This window comes from Aspergillus pseudonomiae, assembly GCF_009193645.1.
Source record: "Aspergillus pseudonomiae strain CBS 119388 unplaced genomic scaffold BDV37scaffold_51, whole genome shotgun sequence".
Lineage (NCBI taxonomy): Eukaryota > Fungi > Ascomycota > Eurotiomycetes > Eurotiales > Aspergillaceae > Aspergillus > Aspergillus pseudonomiae.
In genome coordinates this window covers 47,927-60,939 of record NW_022476043.1, presented here as the reverse complement: position 1 = coordinate 60,939, position 13,013 = coordinate 47,927, and the positions used below count along the sequence as shown (strand labels likewise).

At 47.8% G+C, this 13,013-nt stretch overlaps 6 protein-coding genes across 6 annotated transcripts; 3 read left to right on the top strand and 3 right to left on the bottom strand.

The window, feature by feature from the left end:
- Nucleotides 1-2,736: 2,736 nt before the first annotated feature.
- Nucleotides 2,737-3,407, top strand: BDV37DRAFT_295401 (uncharacterized protein; the record flags this gene model as incomplete). Its single annotated transcript, XM_032089873.1, has 1 exon — nt 2,737-3,407. Exon 1 carries the CDS (start codon nt 2,877-2,879, stop codon nt 3,405-3,407), a length of 531 nt encoding a protein of 176 aa, XP_031939719.1. The 5' UTR covers nt 2,737-2,876.
- A 771-nt stretch (nt 3,408-4,178) lies between these two features.
- BDV37DRAFT_284711 (uncharacterized protein) lies at nt 4,179-5,341 on the top strand (the record flags this gene model as incomplete). The annotated part of the gene is made up of 2 exons (XM_032087560.1): nt 4,179-4,357; nt 4,417-5,341. 2 exons carry the CDS (start codon nt 4,179-4,181, stop codon nt 5,339-5,341), a joined length of 1,104 nt encoding a protein of 367 aa, XP_031939718.1.
- Nucleotides 5,342-5,365: 24 nt separating this feature from the next.
- BDV37DRAFT_284710 (uncharacterized protein) lies at nt 5,366-6,047 on the bottom strand (the record flags this gene model as incomplete). The annotated part of the gene is made up of 2 exons (XM_032087559.1): nt 5,366-5,388; nt 5,555-6,047. The coding sequence occupies 2 exons, from the start codon at nt 6,045-6,047 to the stop codon at nt 5,366-5,368; spliced, it is 516 nt and encodes a 171-aa protein (XP_031939717.1).
- A 1,520-nt stretch (nt 6,048-7,567) lies between these two features.
- BDV37DRAFT_284709 (uncharacterized protein) lies at nt 7,568-7,882 on the top strand (the record flags this gene model as incomplete). The annotated part of the gene is made up of 1 exon (XM_032087558.1): nt 7,568-7,882. One exon carries the CDS (start codon nt 7,568-7,570, stop codon nt 7,880-7,882), a length of 315 nt encoding a protein of 104 aa, XP_031939716.1.
- An 869-nt stretch (nt 7,883-8,751) lies between these two features.
- BDV37DRAFT_295399 (putative beta-glucanase) lies at nt 8,752-10,604 on the bottom strand (the record flags this gene model as incomplete). Its single annotated transcript, XM_032089872.1, has 9 exons — nt 8,752-9,008; nt 9,059-9,088; nt 9,139-9,253; nt 9,301-9,388; nt 9,437-9,546; nt 9,596-9,750; nt 9,796-10,150; nt 10,200-10,288; nt 10,346-10,604. 9 exons carry the CDS (start codon nt 10,602-10,604, stop codon nt 8,752-8,754), a joined length of 1,458 nt encoding a protein of 485 aa, XP_031939715.1.
- Nucleotides 10,605-11,276: 672 nt separating this feature from the next.
- On the bottom strand, nt 11,277-13,013 carry BDV37DRAFT_284707 (GMC family oxidoreductase; the record flags this gene model as incomplete). The annotated part of the gene is made up of 1 exon (XM_032087557.1): nt 11,277-13,013. One exon carries the CDS (start codon nt 13,011-13,013, stop codon nt 11,277-11,279), a length of 1,737 nt encoding a protein of 578 aa, XP_031939714.1.

Sequence of the window (13,013 nt, the reverse complement as noted above, 5' to 3'; positions counted from 1 at the left end):
TACTCTATGCAATGATTCAGCTGATGGACCAAATCTAGCCCAGTCCCTTACACTCCTAGTCAAAATATTCCATGATACCCTGGAAAACCATCCATCACTGCCCCAACCTGCGAAGGACACACTGCGTGATCTGTACCTTCTATTTGCTTTCTTTCACATGGAAACGCAGGCCTACGACTGTAAGAAACGCCCATGACACGCTCAGCTGGTCAACTAGTAGCCAGGTAGTATTCCGTTCCGGGGCGGTTTCGCAACACGATCTCGATGAGCTACCAAACCGTGTGCGACAGCTCATGGCTCGGAGTGAGCCTTATGCTGTCGGCCTGGTTGATGGATGGAAAATTCCTGATTATTTTCTAGACAGATAAGACTAGCCACTCTAATGTTGCCCAGTTGGACCATGCTGATGCAACTCTGCCAAGTGCGCTCGGATCATTTGACGGTAAAGTCTATAAGGATTTGTTTCACCGAGTCTAGCGTCTTAAGCCCTTGAGCGAATTGACATTCAACCCTAACTATTGGGAGGATAAGCTTGTCAAAGGGGATAGTGGGGGATGGTTGTCCCTTCTCGCTAAACTATGATATGCTAGCGATGTCAGCATTTGCCACAGCCCTGAAGAAACCTCACACAGGTCTATATAGGCACTTGATTCCGTGGTATTCCCGCCAGTGTTGCCCTCTCAGCCGGACTACATGATTATGCCTTAAAGATCATTCGACAGAGTAGCCATCCTCTGATTCGCGTCATTGTGGTAGTTCTACCACAGTAATTCAAGTTCAAATCTCACGCAATTTACCGTCTATCATACTTATAAGAATCTGTACTATGAACTTGAAAATTCCAAGTCATTCTTCAACTGCGATAATACTTCGGGAGAATCGATCAACTAATATCATACTATGGACAAATAATCCTGTTTCTAAGAATAGCATCCGTCCGATTTTCAAGAACGTTGCTGTCGAGTATAATACTGGATCTTACACGAAACTCATATTCGCCCTTCCTGCATAGCCATCGACTTTCCAGGCCTAGAATCCTGGTGCTCTCGAAGCTACGCTTTATAAGAGAAATAGTCTTGAACAAGGATAGTGCAATGTGATGTGGTCAAAAATAGGAAATCAGCTTAAGCACCAAATTGATCCCTAAAGAGACCTAGAGAGAATGTGCGCGAGCATTTGTAACGCCTGCTAATGAACAAGAGCTCGGTGCCCTAACTGCAAAGATATGCCTTGGTTACATCACATGTCTCAATCATAGTGCGGGACAGTCTCAACTTATCCTGGAAAAAGAAATATGTAACAGCATAATGGTCGTTTAACGAACGCAAGCACACTTTTGCAGATCGTCTGTCCGGATGTTCCTGAGACGCAGGATTATCTGCATACCGGTTCTCGTTTATGTGTAACAGGTGCATTCGCAATAGCCCTTTTGGCACTTGAATGTATATGGAGAAGTTGCAGAGCCACTGCAATGATATGCACACCAGTTTGCGCAGATAAACTCACAGGCCGAATTTGTAGTGCAGAGCTCGCCTGTGGTGTACGTACCACATAGTTTGGGTTTGGGCCCGTGGGCTGCTGTAGCAGCCACAGCAGCAGCGCAGACAGATATTATAAGAGTGGCAGAAGCTATATTAACGTACATAATAGCGTCAAAGAATCTTCGAGGTGGGTATTATGGTTCCTGAAAATAGATTGCTATGTCCCTTTTGGGCTTCTTGCGTGGAGTGTTCAACACCTGTGCAACCGCTTCTTATATGTTGCCTCTGGAGACACCTTCCCCATGGATATGTTCATCGGTGGCCAGATATGAAGTCATTTGAGGTTACAGCTAGGTTCAGAAGTCCCGGAATTTAAGCCCGCCACATACAAGATGACGATGAGAAGGTAGGTAATGTGTTGGACGGAGCCATTTATCGCCCTTATTTGCAAGTCATGGCTTTGATAATCAATCTACTTTCTCCGTGCCTTGAAATCCAAATCAAGGATCCCCTGGTTGACTTGTGAATTGACCTGGCAGTGCCCAAAGCTTGCTATTTGATACTGATAGCGGACGTGGATCGTAAATATCCAATACCACATAACTATGTCACCAATGGCCAGTCGACCTAGTAACTCAATTTTATAGAGTAGATCAGTCGCTCTTGCGCGATTGATTAAGTGACTACTTCCCAAACTTGTATTTTTGGCGGTATGACGTGCTGGATCGTTTCACAAATGGTTCCAATTGCCACATGTTTATAAATAGAGTGATATCCAACGAAAATCATCGGCTAGGACTCCGAGCGGCGTACACCGTATGCTCAGCTGATCCATGCTACACCTTCAATAGGCACCTTACACTCCATATATCAGACGGCGAGCAAGCCTAGACCGGCCATCGGCTACCCCACCGTGGCACGGGTCGTCATATAATCTCATCGACCATGTATTTGAAAACTGTGAGATATGAATTTTAAGCACGTATTTTAAGACCAACTCTCCAGCCTCATTGACCGCCCAAACAATTACACTCTCTAAGTTTGAGATAACATGTCTGTCACAGAAAGGATTCGTGCCATGGGTCTCGTATGTGGATTGAAGCACGTTACTGTGCTTTAAGATATGGATCAGTCTGGCCAAGCTTTACAAGAAAGCTTGTGTTAAACTTTAGGTGCTTTCGCACTACGCAAAGTCAAAATGCCCTCTTCACCTGTTCCCGCTCTCCCTCCTGGTTGGGTGGTGAAGCAGTTCATCTGGAACACAAAACGCTATTTGGGAAGTGGCGAAGCAGTCGATGGACCACGCTCCGCGCGTCCTATATAGGTTGCGGGGATCTTTTGCATTTCCGTTTTACCTTCTAATGCCTTCAATTGTATTCGCTGTATTCTCCGAACATGACATACATTACCAGCTTCCTTGTCTCTCTTCTAGTGGGAGTTGCATCTGCAAATCCGGCCTCTGTCCACGATCAGCAGGGATCCAGTCAAGCCCTGATCTGCCCGGGCCTGAAAACCGTTAACAACGGCTGTATTCGATATACCCGAGGATTTGACGTGACCGGTGTTACTACTGAAGTCGATCTCAAATTTCCCCATGTCAAAAACGAATGTGATTGCATCCAGGAATGCTTGAAACGACTCGATTCGTGTGCCAATTATGTTTGGAAGTTCTCAACTCCAGAGTCTGTTAAATCGGGCCATCGCACCTGCACGTTGTATTCGAACTTCAACCTTCCACCCAAAACAAACCTAGACTTCAATGTCGACAAGTCTACGAACATTCAGTTATTGAGTCCAGAAAATAATCCCCAAATGGGTGGCCTTGTTCCACAAGCCTTTAAGGATCAGAATCTTAATACCACCCCTGACCCAGACGCTGTTTCGGGTCCTGTCTGGGCTCTAGCAGATGGGTCCGTTCAGTGTTAGAAAGGCTATGCTTGTACAGTGCAGAAGTCCATCCTGCGTACTACTTGTGACGGTGGTTAGCTGGTGATAAGGTAAATTTGTCAAAATCGTTAATCTTGCCTGATGTAAAGGCCTTAGTATGCAAGTCTACTGTTTTCAATCATTTCCCAGTCTCAACTCTCTATCTTGGAAATATGTTATGCTCTGTTGCTTGGAGGTACATGTATCGTATTCATCTACTAGTGTAATATAATAGCAAAGATAATTACATTCACGACTATTAAAAATTAGGAAAGTTTGTAGAAGACGATGAGTTTTGATATATATCTGTAGAGAATCTTTTCATAGTATAACTAGGGTTCGGTCATAGTGGTGAGTCTTTTAGTTTAGTTACTCTTGCAATATTACTACCATGATTAAATTCATCTATGTACTTTATTCAAGAATAAACATCTAGTTTACCGGCGAACTTCTTTTCTTAAGTTATGTATATGATAGAAAAGGGCATATACAAGATTACAATGATAGCTATGTAAACAAGTTGTCGAACCAATATCGCAGTCACCAGATTGCAATACACTTGGCAATGGCTAAGCCTCTTGAGGCGTTTCTGGCCAACGAATTAACGACGGATTTCTGCTCGGTACGCCAACACATTGAGGCGATGCAAGGCTGATAAGCAGAAAAAAGAAAAAAGAGGAAGGAAATTATAATATATGCGGGGCTAGAGTCCAACATCAAACACTCAACACTACCTGTGCAAAAGTATCCATGCACACAATCACGTCTGCCATGACACTCCAGATGAGCGACCAGATTCGTGGAAACCCAACATCTCCACAGTATTCCTACACCGTATGTTTTCAAGGATCAGCAACATCCCCTCTCGAGCAAACAGCCGCAGGAAACATGCCCGGAACCTGGATACAAGGTCGTGAACATCCACAGCAAGAGAATTCCATTCGGATCCTGTAAGATTCACAAGTCCTTTGCACTAACTTCATGTTGAATAACATCCTACTGATGATAGTCTTGGCGGGGTTGACCTTGCACTGCACCTCCCATTCTCGCCTGAGGTATTTGATGAGATTAGGGCTGTCCATAATTTGCCCAGGGATCCTTTGCAATGCCCCAATGGATCGTTTTTCATCAAATATGTTCTTAATAGCGGGAAGGTCGCCATAATTCTATATGTCAAATATGCCCAGGTTTACCTCACAATGGAATACGATCCGAACCACAATGTCACTGCTACTGTGGTTCGTCTGAGCAATGCGACCACCATCGGTGTCCTGGCCGGACGACTCGCCTCCTTGAGGTGCGTCGCATGGCACCCCTTGCTCCTACCAACTGTCTTGATCGAACATATGGTAAACCAGCTACCAGGTGCCGTTGCCGGCCATAGTTCCCGGATCTTAACTACCCGCAGGAGTCCATTAAAATTACTCTCGATTACGAAGCGGAGGGCTCAAGAGTGCTCCCAAATATTAAAATCCTTACAAGAACTTCCAACATCTCCAGTATCACCAGATACTCCCAGAGCAGTAGTAGCAGGGACATATTGCGTTGACTCCAAACTGTCCCATCTGGCCTTTTCAATTCAAAATATCCTCGATCAGTGTGACATGCATGCTTCGATAAACAATGAAGACCTGCAAAGCGCCACTCAGCGCCTGACCCAGTCCGCCGATTATAATGCCAGAGTTATGACGGTGTTAACCGTTATATACCTACCTTTGTCAGCTGTCGCCGCTATTTTCAGCACGAGCTTTTTCGATGTCAAACAGGAGGGTGGATTGACAGTTTCCAGTGATTTCTGGATATTCTGGGCGACTGCTGTGGGACTATCCTTAGCCACGATGGTTCTCTTGGTGAAGCCCCATGAATGGTATGGGATATATCGTCGCGCGAAAGGTGTATTGTCATTTTGCATTCACTGTTGGTTTAAGAGATGATACAAAAGATGATCTTAAGAATGTCTAGATATGGAGCAGATATTCGTCTACAATTGCTATCAGCGCACGCAGACTTTATCTCCAGCGCACTATATAGGCTAGGCATAATTACAACCCCATCTTCCGTCCCGTTCACCGTGGTACCCATTATCAGATCCATCATCATCATTCTCCTCCTCACTAACATCCTCCGGCTCAAACTGCCGCACATACCACCAAACTTGAAACGGCGCAACCACAGATCCCTAAACAACTCCAACCCCAAACTCTCCATATAATATGCCCCTTCATCAGTCATCGCCAACGCAACACAATACACATTACAATCGCCCCGCAACAACCGGTCTTTAAAAACCCCACTATTAACCTTCTGGATATCCTTCTTGACCTCGCCGCGGAACTTCTGTGCGTTCCAATAGCTCTCGCATTTCAGCTCAATCACCACGCATTCCTCGTCGACGTATGGTTGGGCGAAGGCTTCCGCGCCGGATGTGTACGGCGTCAGGACGATGTCGGCCGCTTGGCGCGCGTTGTTCTGGTAGCAATTGCCCTCCCGGCCGGCGTTGAAGAGAAGTCGCATCTCTTCTTGCGCCCAGCCTTCCCAGCCGCCTTTGGAGAGGTGCGCTTCGCTGATTTGTTGTGCGTTTGTGGAGCCCCAGTCGAGGATTGCGTCGAAGATGGTGTAGTTGGGGGGGTCGGTGGTCATGCTGTGACGATCTTGGTGGCTTTGGTGCGTCTTGTCGTGCTTGGTTGTGTTGGGGAGGGGTAACTGGGATATCTGCTTGGGATTAGTATCTACTTGGCTTTTTGGGAATTTTATCACTGGTATTTCTAGACACATACTGACACCGATAGATGGTTGATGTTGTATGGGCACTTCAGCGACGAAATTTTGTTCTACAAGTGCTGGAATGTCTTGGTAGACGTTGTTCAGTTCTAGACATTGGGGTGTTAAATAGGCAAAGAAAGAGTTTTATTTTTCAGGGCTAACCGCCGAGGACGAACAAGTACCTTTCAGGTTTAAGAGGAGACAGACGTCATTTAAACGTGTAGAAATACTCAACCGTACGAGGCGTTGAAAAGCACGGCACTCAGCCTAATTTGGCAACATCACAAGGTTGTCACAAACAACATGACCATCTAGACCTTTTCGTAACGATAGAAGCAACCATAGCCAAGTCCGGAAAGATATCCGAGTCTCGAATATACTCCTGCCGGCCGACTTGAGGAAATGATAGTATGTATAGTGTGTAAGGGTCAGCTGAACAAGGAACCCGTCATGCACACGACTGGGACCAAACACCAACCTGTTCCAAATTATATTACGTGCAAATGTCAACAGCTATACGGGTGGTGATAGGCTAAGCTTACCATGCTCAGACTGCCGGCAAATAACGTTAGTTAAGCTAATTCTGGTTCTTCGGGCTCTAGAAGGTACCAAGCAAAGGCCGTGCGGGCCTGCATAATCTCATTTCCTAAAAGGGTAAACACTGAGCCAGGAAACCGTTCTTAGGTCTTACATTTGAGCTTCTAGATATGGCTGTCATCCTCGTATCATGAGGTGAGGCTGTGATTGTGCTTTGTTAAGAACTGGCAGAGAGGAACAGCAGTGAACGTGCTGGGTTTTTCCACATAGCTTTTTGGGGCTCGAACGCCAATGGTGGTGATTGTAGCGGCATGCTATCGGGGTCCCTTTAGAATACTGAGTCTCGGGGATGCTGAATTGGCAATTAATCGCCGAGTAAGGTTGTCAATTGGGATATAATTAGGAATCCTTATGTTGATTTGGATTGCTCCACCATTCTACTGATATATATACTTTTTTCGGAGATAACACACAAGTTATTTGCCAATCTTGAATTCAATCTTATCAGCACAATTCATTATTCCGTACGAGATCGAGACCCAACGAATTCAAATCATGGCCCAAACTCGCCACAAACCCGTCCTTAACAAGCACATGCAACCACACCCCCCTGCCCCGGCCCACCTACGCGGGAATCAACCACGCCCAGCACCATAATGGCTCCAGTCCACAACTTGCCTACCTCAGAAACCAGCAGAATGTCCAAGGCCGCCAAATCGCCCGCAACAGCGCTCAGATAAACCAGCATTCTGCAGCTTTGCAACATCAGGCAGCCTATCAGCATCGCCAGAACAATGCGCAGCAAAAGCAAATAACAAAATGCTCAGTTGCAGCAGCAAATGGCAAAGAGTAATGCCGCGATGCAGCAGCAGAATGTCCGGATGGGTCACGAGCTGCAGGCCATGAAGCGACAGCAGGTTCAGAGAGAGGAGAGAGAGGAAAGCGAGGATAAAGAGAATGGCCAGGGGGACTACCAGTATAGCAGTGAATCTGAGCGTAGTAACAGTGGGGGATATTGGCCTGAAGAAAACACCCAGGAGAGCAGGGAAGGCGGTACGATGATAGTTGGTGCTCTGATTGTTGCGACTGTGATTGTGACTGTGACTGTGGGGACTGCTTCATGGGAGATAACAAGGATGGCGACTCTGATTGTTGCTGTTGATGAGAACGCTTAGACTTTTTTATGTTCTGGATACTTCGACGATTATATACTGGAGTTATTGTTGGTATCCATAGTCTGCTTGACAGTTTCATTGCCATTTTGGCAGCTCATTTTACATGACCTTGATACTGGAAAATAACTTCCAAGTCCTACGGATATTAAAACCGAGGAGTATATTGACCTTGCTGAACTAGACTTCGAGAGGTGTCGTACGGTTCCTCATGGGTTAAACATATGGGATTGCCAGCGCGTGCTGACACCCCGATTTTGGAATGTCCAAGATAAACAGGCTAGTTAGCAGAAACTAGATCAATTAAGGAAAGCAACCAGCAAACTTGCTAGCCAAAATGGGGACTAGATCAGCCGAACTTGGAGGGTTTTGTGGCATAGTGTTTACTGTTTTCGGCAAAATATGGGTCCTTCATGCACAAGTGCAGGGCCTCTGCATGATAGCTTCCTCTTTCCCAGCTTTTCATGCCAAAAGCCATGGTCTAGAACAGTCGATTAGCCTATACTGCTCCTACATCTGTACTGGGAGCAGTTGAACTGGTTGCCAATGAAGGAACGTGTTTTTCTTAGAGTTACACAGTTGTTATCACTAGAGGTTGACTATATATATATACACACAGATAGATTCAATATATTCATTGCCGTTCTGGTAGTTATATTGATATATCGCAACGATATGGAAAATTCACGTAGACATTATCACCCAAAATGTCGGGTTCGTAATTTGTACTATTCTACCTTATGGCCTAGACGGACAATGACGTTTTGGCACCTGGAACCCGACTCTCAAACGAGATTAAACCGAGTGAAGAGACTAGCCATGCCCATCTATACTAATCACTATATTGCCAAACATACAGAGCAAAGGAAAGTCTATTTCTCCGGAGGATACACCACGATCCGGTCCAGGTCTGCTCCCTTGTAGTCAAATCCGTTGTACAGTCCACCGACCGTGATAGTGTTCTTCTTTCCCTTCTCAAGAGTCAATTGCAACGGAGTGGAGAGGATGATGCTCTTGTGAGTATCCCGCTGATAGAGTGTGTGGACGTTGGAAGTGTCGCCATTGACAACGACGCTGCTGATACGTCGAAGCTGCCATTCCCCTCCGATGCGATCAGGGGATCCACCAGCTGCAGTCGTCGTTAGCAATATCAAGACATAAGACGAGAATAGAGCTTACGTTGGTCTCCGAATCCCATATCATCAGTGTCTAGTCAAGGCTGTTAGTGGGACTCTTTTGAAACAAGTAACGGGACTTACTCTGGTAGTAGAACGACACCCACTGCGGCTTGCCCGTGCCTTCAATACCTTCGAACGTGACTGTGCTGTCGTTGCCGTAGATGCCGGTTAAAATGGTGTTGTCGCTCGCGAAGTTCTATAGAGTTAGGCGTGGACTGTCCAGCGGAGTGAAATGGTACTCACTGCCTCCTGCTTGAATGCATTTTCGGACGTCTTTGCATCCTTTCCGTAGTAGGTCTTTCCTTTGACTGGTTTCCATTCTCCGGTTTTTCTATGGCGTGTCAGTTTGTATACCCTCGTGGAGGATGGCTAAACGTACACATTGAGGTCGTAGACATCGTTCCAAACCAGCTCTAGCGTTTTCTTCTTGTCGTCAATCTCCATGGGTAGCCATATGTAACGACTCTCCCAAAGCGAGTTCGAGTCCCACTTATTTATGTTAGCAGAGACACGCGTGGCAACACTGTTAACACCGTACCTGGTCACCAATGTAGAGATACGTAGTCTTCTTCGAACCCTTAATCTTCAATGAATACCCGGACTGAGAGTTAAATGTGCGCGTGTTAAGCGGCGCCACCATGAACGGCTGGGACCAAGGGCCCTCCAGCGAATCAGCCCGGAACGCAACGACATCTGTCTAGTTAGCTCCAGTCGCTGAAAAAGTAGAGCCTCACTCACTGTTTGGTCTGTATCCAGTCTTATGGCTCATCAGCGCGTAATAACTGTCATCCGTTTGGATAATGGTAGGCGCCTCGAGATCGAACTTGTCAAATCGATAGACCACCTCTTCCAGCTCAGAGACCTCCTCATTGTACCGAGTAAGATATACATCGCGACCCTCCTTGCTGTCACCGTTGGAGTAAAGAGCGTACGATCGTCCATCCTTATAGTCGGTGAAGAGCCCATAATCCTGCGACCAATTGCCCATCGGCGCCGAAACATTGACAAAGGTATAGGGACCGGCGGGGGTATCCGACGTAGCGAGTCCCTGGAGCAACAATCCATAGGAAGAATTATCCGCATGCCAGAACATCTGCAACGACATTAGCGGACACATATAACAGCCGAAGGTACTCACTCACATGGTACTGTCCAGCCTCCTCGCTATACACAACCTTGGGTCGCTGAATAACATTCTCCGGCGAAATATACGAATGGTTCTTCACCGGCTCTATGCAAAAGAATCATCAGCACCCCCATCTCAACACAAAGTAACTCTCAGCCATACCCAACGCCAATCCATGCGATTCCCACGTCGCCAAATCCTCAGAGCTATACACCGAGACTCCCCCACCCTCCTCCTGTCCTTCAGTCTTGTATTCTCCGTACCACCAGAATCGCCCCGTGGCCTCGTCAAAGGTAATACATCCGGCATGCGCATTCGCCAGATTGCCATCCGTGTCGAGCCAACGGCCCCCGGGCACGATGTATTTGCTCTGCGCGACTGCGCCGTAGAGCAGCAGTGACAATGCCTTGATTCCCAACATTTTTGCCAATTGGTGGTGATTCGGCGCTGGGCGCTGGGATTCAATCTAGCATTGTTTGGTAATATACGGAGAGCCAAGACGCCATCGGTTACTGTTACCCCGAGGTTGCGGGGTTAATTTTTCCGTCGTCTTGTCGTGCGGGTTGGTATCAGTGCACTGGCTTGGTGTTCCGCCGGAGAATTTGGGGTGGAGGCTCGTGTTGTTAGGGTGGGTTTGTTATGGCGTGTCTTGTCGTGGTTCCATTTCATCTGCGATGTCCCGGGCAGATTGGACTTGTAAACTTGGTCCGTGCCACGAATGTTGTCCGAAGGCTACCAGATCTGATATTTATACTTTTGGGTGCCCTGGGTCACAATGAGGCTCACGCCATGCGTGATTTGACTAGATAGCATCCTGGTGCAGTTTATCGTTGTGTTGTCTCTTTCCTTGTAGTCCTAACTCGGTGATGTTTCCGATGCTCGCAAAGCGACTTCACAATACTAGGGTAGAAAAGGCGTCGTCACTATAGGCCACTACCATTGAGGACAATGTTTCATAAGCCTTCAATCATAATTTCATAAACTACCTAAACTATGTACTAATTCCTTGAAAGTCGTGGACACAATCTGCCAACTTTTGTCAAGTTAGGTTTCACAACATCATTGAGGCACATTACATCATTTCATTCCATCATTAGTAGAGATCCTTGTGGTCAGCCTTGATCATATCGGCACACTTCTCACCCACAGCGTAGACAGAGTTCTGAATACGGCAGTCAGGGATAATCGGGATAACCGAAGCGTCCGCAACACGCAGCTTCTTGATGCCGTGGACCTTGAGCTTGGGGTCCACCACACCTTGGTCGATATTCTTCGAAAGACGGGCAGTACCAGTTGGGTGGAAGGCAGTCTGGCAGCGGTCAAGAACGGCTCTGTGCATCTCCTTGTCGGAGTCGAGGGGCATCTCCCATGGGTACTCGCTCTCCACCAGGTCCTTGAAGCCCTCGCCCTTGAGCAGCAGGTCGTAGCTGAATCTGATACCCTCGCGCATGGCGATGATGTCAAGGTCGCTGGCGAAGAAGTTCAGGTTGATGTTCGGTTGCTGGAAGGGGTCGGCGCTGTTGAGCGTCACCTCACCAGGGTCGGAGACAGGACGGACCAGGTCAACGACCACGGTAAGGTGGTCGCCTGTCTTGGGGGTCGGGAAGTGCCATTGGAAGGCGGTGCCGAACATGCACACAAAGTCGAGCTCGAAGTGCGGTTGGCCCAAGGGTGAGAATGGGTCCTTGCCTCCGTTCGCGGCTTTCGCCTTGCGGTATTCGGCATCTTGCTCGAGGTACTTGTCGATACGGGGGAATCCCACCAGCTCGAGGAGACCCGAGCCAACCGGGCCGGAGCAGTTCTTGTTATAAGCGGCAACGACGGCTTCCTTCTTAGGGCCGTTGCGTAGGAGAACGTCGTCCATACCGAAGCCGTCCTTGACGCGCAGGACGAAGGGAACACCAGGGTGGTCCATCAGGTTCTGGCCGACGTGGCGGGAGTCGACGATGGTGTTGATACCGTGTCTGGAGAGTTCACGGGTGGGACCGATACCGCTCAGCATAAGAAGCTTAGGGGTCTCGAAGACACCTTGGGAAAGGATAACTTCACGGTCCGCGTAGAAGTTCAGCTCGTTACCAGCGGCGGTAATGACAGTTACACCCTTGCAGGTGCGATCGGCCTCATTGATGATGAGGCGTTTAGAATGGACCTCGGGCACAATTGTGATGTTGGGCTTGTTCTTGACAAACAGGAAACTGCCAGACCGCTTGCCTCTGTAGATTGTGTCACAGCAGTGGGTGAGACCGTCCATCTCACCATCATAGATGTTTTCAATCAATGGCTGGCCCATGGACTTCCAAGCCTTGGTGAGGTTGTCACGGAAGGGCGCCATTTCATCGATCAACTCAGCGTGAGAGATGGGGATAGGGCCGCCACCACCAATCTTCTGAAGCTCAGGCGAGTAGAGCTTGGGGTCATCATGGTAGGTAGCACTCTTACGAAGGTATGGAACAAGGGGATCCCAGGTCCACTCCTTGCCGCCAAACTCTTCCCATTGATCGAAGGTAGCTTTGTGGCCTGGAACCCATGTAAAGTAGTTAAGGGAGGAGCTGCCACCAAGGGTCTTTCCACGGGTATTCGGCTTCTCAATACGTTCGTAGTCATCGCGCCTCACCATCGTGGTTTTATAGGCCCAGTCGTACTTGCTGTTACGAAGGTCCATGGCAGAGGAAGGAGTAATAATCTCAGGGATATCCTCAGGGTTCCCAATACCCGCCTCGACGATCAAGACGGTGACATTGGGGTTTTCAGCCAGACGACCGGCCACGGTGTTACCCGCAGTGCCGCCGCCGACAATCACGAAGTCGAAGTGAGATCCGTCGGTAGCCAT